Source organism: Arachis stenosperma, chromosome 9, assembly GCF_014773155.1.
Source record: "Arachis stenosperma cultivar V10309 chromosome 9, arast.V10309.gnm1.PFL2, whole genome shotgun sequence".
Lineage (NCBI taxonomy): Eukaryota > Viridiplantae > Streptophyta > Magnoliopsida > Fabales > Fabaceae > Arachis > Arachis stenosperma.
In genome coordinates, this window is record NC_080385.1 from 145,154,941 (window position 1) to 145,163,022 (window position 8,082).

Sequence of the window (8,082 nt, forward strand, 5' to 3'; positions counted from 1 at the left end):
TTTCTAAAGCTAAAGTGAGTTAAATCATCTCGTAAACTAATTTTGTGAGTTTGCGAGTCAATTTGAGTCCTAATTTGTGTTCATATATTAAATTAAATTAGCCAATATTTTTTTTGGATTTTTCATAATATTTTTAATAGATTGAGATTTTATTTAAGAATTTGTCGTTGATTAATGAGTTATTATCTATATAAGATAAAATTTAAATTTTTGATACTTGTTTAAATAAATAAATTAATTAATTATTTGACTAATTTAAATTAGTTAAATGAATTATTTAATTTATGAACTAATTTAATATATATATATATATTACTTTTTCTAAATATAAATTATAATTTATATATAATTATAGATGATGTTAATATTATTTGAGCAGTGAATTTTAATGAGTTGAACTTGGAATAGTGTAACTCAACTAAACTTACAATTACATCCTATTAACCTCATTATTTTCTCATTCCTTAAATATATTTGTATTTTTTTTAGAAGAGTGTTAGGGCTAGCAAATTTTGTGATTTGTAGCTATTAATTAATCATTATTTAATATTTTTAATGGTGTAAAATTTCATCTAATAATGTGAGATTACTCACTTTTTTTTTACTGATTACACAATTTAAGGATGAAATAAAGAAAGTAGATGACATGGTGAGTACCGGAATAGCTAATGGGACTATTGAAGCAAGAAGAAAGGCGCTTATGAGCTTCTGTAGGAAATGGTAGAAAGGAGCTGCACTAGAAGCAGATGTCAAAATCTCGGCATGCAAAGGAGATGGATAAAAACACTCGCTATTTCCACAAGTTAGCCTCAGCGCGAAGAAGATCCAATCGGATTGATGCCTTAATGGTTAATGGGAGGCTAGTAAGCAATCAAGTAAGGATCAAGCTTGCTATTCGAGACTTCTATAAGGGACTGTACCACCAGGAGCCATCGCCTAATATTGGCTTCAGGGATGGACTGGTACAGCAAATTACTGAGACACAGGCAACAGAGTTAGAGCTGATGCCAACGGCTAAAGAAATAAAGAATGCAGTTTGGGATTGTGAGTCAACAAATGCACTAGGCAGCGATGGGTATAATATGAATTTCATAAAGAAGTATTGGAAAGAATTAGGGAGGGAGTTCACTGGAGCGGTGATAGGGTTTTTCCAGTCAGCTAAGCTACCTAGCGATTCGAATATCACTTGGGTGGCGCTGGCGCCGAAGTTTACTGGAGCCAGAGAAATAAAGGATCTCCGACCGATTAGTATGGTGGGTTGTGTTTACAAGGTCATGTCAAAGGTGTTGGTTCGGAGGATGGGAAAGGTAATGCCGGGCTTGGTAGGAGAGACTCAGAGCGCTTTCGTAAAGGGCAGGAAAATACATGATGGGGCTCTGATTGCCTGTGAAACTGTGCACTAGCTGAAGTCACGGAAAAAGAGCTCTGTGATAATAAAGCTAGATTTCCAAAAGGCTTATGATATGGTTAAGTGGGCCTTTGTGCATATTGTGTTACAGAAGATGGATTCGGCCAAAGATGGAAAGGTTGGATCAAGGAGTGTGTCTGCTCTGCCTCTATGTCGGTACAAATAAGTGAGCCGCAGGTGAGAGAAAAGATGATCAGATGGTTGTCTATGGACCTCGGGAACGGCAGAACAATCCGGTTCTGGGAGGATAGCTGGTTACCTAATGGGGTGTTGAAAGATATGTTTCCTAGGCTCTTCTCGGTTTCAAACCTTAACGGATTTATTATAGGGGATTGTGGGTTTTGGGATGGGCTAGAGTGAATTTGGAGTTTCTAGTGGAGGAGAGAGTTGTTCCAATGGAAGTTGGATTTAGTTAACCAATTACACGAGATCTTACAATCAGTCAAGCCCATAACTGAGAGAGAGGATAGAGAACTAATTCCTTTGTGTAGGTATTGCAGGCGGAAGTTCTACCAGAAAAAATCACTAGCTATAGCTTCACTAGTGCTGTTTGGAAAGGGTTCGTCCCTCCGAGGATTGAACTTTTTTCTTGGTTTGTTTTGGTTGGCCAGGTGAATACTAAGGATAGACTGTGTAGACTACGCGTTCTTGCTTAGAATGACAATATGTGTGTGTTATGTTGTGAGTCTATGGAAACTGCTTTTCGTCTGTTTCTTGGTTGTGAGATAACTTGGCAGGTGTGGTGTGTTTGGCTGCTCGCCTTTGGTAGGACGTGGAGTTGTTCAGGTACACTAAAGCAACACTTTGAAAGGTGGACGAACTCATCAGTAAGGTCGGTTGACAGAAAGAGGTGGTTCTTTGGGTTCTTTGTTGTTATCTAGACGATCTGGCTAGAAATGAATGGCAGGCTCTTCCGAAATCATGCCTCAAGTGTGGTGGAAATTATAAACAGGTAATTTGCGTGTTTTGAAGAATGGATTGGTGGTGAGTCCTTTGGTTGTTGAATGTTGATGGTCATGCTGAAGATGACTAGGAATTGTTTTATCTTGAATAATGATGCTATTTATAACTCTTTCATTTGCTTCACCATGTTGTGTTGAGCTCCATTTACTTCCAAAAAAATAAAAGTGTTGGCTCCTAATTTTTTTTTTATGTGAAGCAATAAATATCTTCTTATTAAAGACTCCTTGTTCCAATATTTGAGCTAGAAACATAATAGTAGTAATTTCCTATATCCAAAAAATCGAACTCATCAAGCTCAGTGGTTAAAATGAAGGAATATCTACCACTTTGAACCACCACGGTCATGTATGTGTTGCATTGTTGGAATGTTCTCCAAACACAGCCGACCTTATGGATGGGTAATTCACTAATTCCTTAGCAATTATGCAATTGAGATGGATTTTTTTTCTCCCCTACTTATTTTTATCTCATGTCAACCATGAAAAATCATCAGAAGAAAAAGGCTGAACCCATCTGAAGGAATTGGCCCACTCCTGGAAATTTCTACCATCGTGGTGGCACTCTTGTTTGTTAGCAACTAGCTAGCGGGTGGTGCCTTTCAACCTCTGCTGACATTGACAAAGATTAAAAGACATTTGCTATGACCCAAAAAAAAAAGACATTTGCAACACAAATAAAAATTTAAAACTAAAAGAAAGAAAGAAAGAAAGAAAGAAAGAAAAGTTAATTTCTAAAGATGATCTTTAAAATTGACTGTAAATATTAAAATTGTTTCTGAAATTTTAGTTATGTTAATTATGTTTTTAAGATTAATAAAAATATATTATATTATTTTCTAAATCACTTTTATTAAATTTAGGATATAAATAATGCAATTAAAATTTTAAAAACTATTTTAATATATGTGATAAATTTTAAAAACGACTTTGAAACTTAACTCAAAAGAAGGAATTACTGCTATAATGCTATTCCAATTCTAAATTCAGCTGCCCATACACAGATAAAAATGTTGATAGATACGAAGTTGCCAAGCCTAAAATTAATTAATTAATTGACTCAATCAAATACAGAACAGTAGTAATGTTGGTAACATCAAATTGAATTGAACTAGAACTTTTAAGTTCTTCTCACCGTCCCTTAACCCTTTTGGTTTGGTTTTTAACTCCCTAGTTCCAATCATATATAGTTTAGATCTTAACAAATGGACTTGATCCCACTTAATACAATAAATAATATATACTTGTTCATTATTGTATAGATTAATATTATTATTCTGATTTTGGTTGCAATTATTATATATGTCAGCATCAATCACATGCCATACAAACAAAGGCACAAGAAGCTAAACAATATATGTCTATATAAGCTCGTTCACGTTCCTAAGCTAAAATTATAATCACTGTTTTCGAGTATAGATGCTTAATTAGAGAGCTGAAAAATCAATCAATGGAGCATCAGAAATTGATTTTACTTATGACTGTTCCATGGCTTCTTCTATTCGCTGCTCAAAGCTCCAAAACATACATAGTTCACATGGACAAGTCCCTAATGCCTCAGGTCTATGCTAGTCACAGTGATTGGTATGAGTCAACCATTCGTTATTCCATAAAGCTATCATCAATTTCTGATCATTTGACAACCAATAGTAATAATAATAATAATTTGGTTTACACCTATGATGAAGCCATGCATGGATTCAGTGCAGTGCTATCTTTAGATGAACTTGAGGCAATAAAGAACACTCATGGCTTCGTGGCGGCTTATCCGGATAGGTTTGTCACCGTAGACACAACTCACACTTTTGAGTATCTCTCCCTTGACCCATCCTATGGCCTTTGGAAAGCTTCTAATCTCGGCGACGGCGCCATTGTCGGCGTGATTGACTCCGGCGTCTGGCCGGAGAGCGAGAGCTTCAAAGACGATGGAATGACCAAAAACATCCCATCCAAATGGAGAGGAACATGCGAGCTAGGACAAGATTTCAACGCCTCAAATTGCAATTTAAAGCTTATCGGAGCCAGGTAATATTTATTAATCCAAATTCAACAGATGTGAAACAGTTAGTTAGTGTAGTTACCGTTGATGAAATAAATATTCTGTAGGTACTTCAACAAGGGTGTGATCGCTGCGAATCCTAACATCACAATTTCAATGAACTCGGCCCGAGACACAATGGGGCATGGCACCCACACGTCATCCACCGTCGGAGGGAACTACGTCGGTGGCGCCTCTTTCTTCGGTTATGCAGAAGGGGTGGCAAGAGGCATTGCGCCGCGGGCGAGGCTGGCCATGTACAAGGTCCTTTGGAATGAGGGCCGACTGGCGTCGGACGTTTTGGCCGGCATGGACCAAGCAATTTCTGATGGTGTCGATATAATTTCCATCTCCATGGGCTTTGACAATGTCACTCTCTACGAGGACCCCATCGCCATAGCTTCCTTTGCTGCAATGGAGAAAGGGATTCTTGTTTCTTCGTCCGCGGGAAACGCCGGCCCGGACCTCGGCACTTTGCACAACGGAATTCCTTGGCTCCTCACCGTCGCCGCCGGCACCATAGACCGAACGTTTGGAAGCTTGGAACTGGGAAATGGCATAACCGTAATTGGTTGGACTCTGTTCCCAGCAAATGCAGTTGTCTATGACTTCAATCTTGTTTATAACAGAACAATATCTTCATGCGATTCAGCCCAGAAGTTGTCACAAATGGACACAGAATATGTCATTGTTATCTGTGATAACTTAAAATCTGTGTCCGTCATAGACCAACTAAGGGCCACCACTAAAGCCAGTGTTGGTGGCGCCATCTTTATTTCCGAGGATCCGGTACTAATAGAATTAGTATCCTTCCCGGTTCCGAGCATTGTGATCAACCCAAAGGATGCTCCACATATCATCAAGTATGCAAAAAGGGATCCTATGGCCACTGCCAGCATCAAATTCCAACAAACATTTGTTGGAACTAAGCCGGCACCAGCTGCTGCCATTTACACCTCAAGGGGCCCTTCTCCGAGCTACCCCGGAGTCTTGAAGCCTGATGTAATGGCGCCAGGGTCTCGAGTTCTGGCGGCTTTTATTCCTAATGCCGCAGCCGCTAGAATCGGGGAAAATGTGTACCTACCAAGTGCCTACAACATACTCTCAGGAACTTCAATGGCTTGTCCCCATGCTTCTGGAGTCGCTGCTTTACTTAAAGCCGCGCACCCTGAATGGAGCCCTGCGGCCATAAGGTCCGCCGTGGTGACAACCGCGAACCCATTGGACAACACTAAACATCCAATTGGGGACAATGGAAATCTAGGCCAAGATGCTTCACCTCTTGTAATGGGAGCAGGTCAAATTGATCCCAATAAAGCTCTTGATCCAGGTTTGGTATATGATGCGTCTCCACAAGACTATGTTAATCTTCTTTGTGCAATGGGATATACACATAAGCAAATCTTGACCATTACAAGATCAAAATCCTATACTTGTGCTAACCCATCTTTGGATCTTAACTACCCTTCATTTATAGCATTGTATAACAAAAAATTAAGGACAATGGTGAAGAAATTTAGGAGGACGGTGACCAATGTCGGTGATCTTGGTGAGGCTACCTATAAAGCTGTTGTGACACATCCTAGGGGTTCTGTTGTTACAGTGTCACCTATGACACTAATATTTGGTCACAAGAATGAGAATCAAAGCTACGTTGTTACAATAAGTTACACGAGGAACAAGAAGGAAAATGTGTCGTTTGGAGAGCTTATTTGGGTGGAAGAGGGTGGTGGTGCACATAGGGTTAGGAGCCCCATTGTCGTGGCACCAAGTGGTATTGTTTAAGAGCTGTTGTTTGCAAGTTTCTCCATGTGGAAATATCACAACTACCACAAATAAACAAGACAAAATCTGTAATAATCATAGTTAAATCTATTTTCTTTTTGTCAAATAATTCTCTATAAGGTGATTACTAGTTAAGATGTGGTGATTTACTTATTTGACACAAAAAAAAGGTGTTTAAGTATCACTATTTATCGGGCAATTTACCAAAATAAATAAAATAATTTTTAATATTATCAAAATACATATTTTACAAAACGGATACTAAAATGTATTTTTTTGATAAACTATGTAAACTGTAACGGAAAATCCACGGTTTAGAACGTAAACCGCTACACCTAATTCGTAATTAGGGTATCGCAGTTTGTGTGTGAGTTGAAAATGTACATAAATCGCGAAGCTTTTTAGCTTCTACATCTCCATCTTCTTGGTCTGCATTACCATGCCCATCACTATACCCTTAGTATTAGTCCCACTGCATTGCTTCATTCTCCCATCATACTCCTCAATTCTCAGAATATTTCACTTTCTCTTGTTTTATATTTTTTTGTTGATTTTTTCAGCGACCATTTTGATTATTTTGTTTTAATTTTATCAATTTTTTTGTGGCCTGGAATGTTGTGTTTATTTATTTATTTATTTATTTTATTCTTTTTCAGGCTGTCTTCTTTATTTATTGGCTAAGTTCTCTGTCACTTTATGAAGGAAATCTCAATGATATTCCTGATTTTTCCTTCAAGTTTAAGAATAATTTATTTTTATATAATATTAAATATGAAATAAATTACAATCTTAAAATAATTAATTACATTTATATAGATCAACCATTCAAAAATAAGACTAGTAAATTAATCTATTATTCATCATAACTCTTTTAATTCAGGTAGCATGTACTTAGTATTAAATAAAAAAATTTAACAAATATACTTGTTCAATCCTAAATTTTAGAACTATAAATTTTAGAATTAAATTGACTATAAATTCAACAAATGTATTTCATGTTTGATATTATATAAAAATAAATTGTTAACTTAATAAAAAATTAAATATTTTAATGTTCAATATGATCATTCCTTATCCATCTTAATATTCTAATGGAAGTCATTTTATCTACTGCTCTATTTTGTAGGCGTCTCATTTCGTAGGTGTCAGTGGACAGATATAAAAAATGATTTCTATCTCTAATTAGCAGGCACTATGACTAAAATGATGTGCAATTTCATCTCATATTTAAAGAAATAACCATTTTATCTTATTTATCTTTTGAGTAAATGTGTTCTAATTTTGTTAGTAATTCTATGAGTTCAAGAGACTAATTTCAATTAAATCAAAGCACCAACTAATATTGCGCCATACATAATAATGAGTTTGAAAACCTTCAAATTAATATGATGATCAAACATTATTAAAATAGTAATTAGAAATTATTAAATTGATTTATGCTTCAAAATTATTCAATTAATAATTTCTATGTTGCTTGCAGATTTTGGTCATTGGGCTTTAAGTAATGAAAAGTCTAAAATATTGACAAAACAATCAGCCTTTGGTACAAAAATATTTTAATAATTATGGCTGAATTATTCATATGTTGATTGGGCAAAAAAATCAATGTGAAGCCCAATTAATCCTTGCTACAAGACCAACAAGGTTTGGTCCGAAAAATTAAAAAGAAAGAAGGAAAGAACAATGCATGCTTTCCACGAATACCCTACCCCCTCTTTGATAGAATTCAAATTTGATTAAATGGATTTAATGCATGCTTTAGTAACAGGAAAGAGAAAATGCAATTGATTTGATTGCATTAATTGATTCCACACGTTACAAGGCATGGGGGAAGGGAAGTGATAATTAGCTCATTTTAATTTCTTTCTTTACTTTCATTAAAAGCTTTTCAC

At 36.2% G+C, this 8,082-nt stretch overlaps 2 protein-coding genes across 2 annotated transcripts; both read left to right on the forward strand.

Annotated features, from left to right (window-relative positions):
- Nucleotides 1-746: 746 nt before the first annotated feature.
- On the forward strand, nucleotides 747-1,574 carry LOC130950022 (uncharacterized). Its single transcript, XM_057878590.1, has 2 exons — nucleotides 747-1,307; nucleotides 1,404-1,574. The coding sequence occupies exons 1-2, from the start codon at nucleotides 747-749 to the stop codon at nucleotides 1,572-1,574; spliced, it is 732 nt and encodes a 243-aa protein (XP_057734573.1).
- Nucleotides 1,575-3,783: 2,209 nt separating this feature from the next.
- LOC130947972 (subtilisin-like protease SBT3) lies at nucleotides 3,784-6,299 on the forward strand. Its single transcript, XM_057876685.1, has 2 exons — nucleotides 3,784-4,392; nucleotides 4,474-6,299. The coding sequence occupies exons 1-2, from the start codon at nucleotides 3,818-3,820 to the stop codon at nucleotides 6,188-6,190; spliced, it is 2,292 nt and encodes a 763-aa protein (XP_057732668.1). The 5' UTR covers nucleotides 3,784-3,817; the 3' UTR covers nucleotides 6,191-6,299.
- The last annotated feature ends 1,783 nt before the right edge of the window (nucleotides 6,300-8,082 follow it).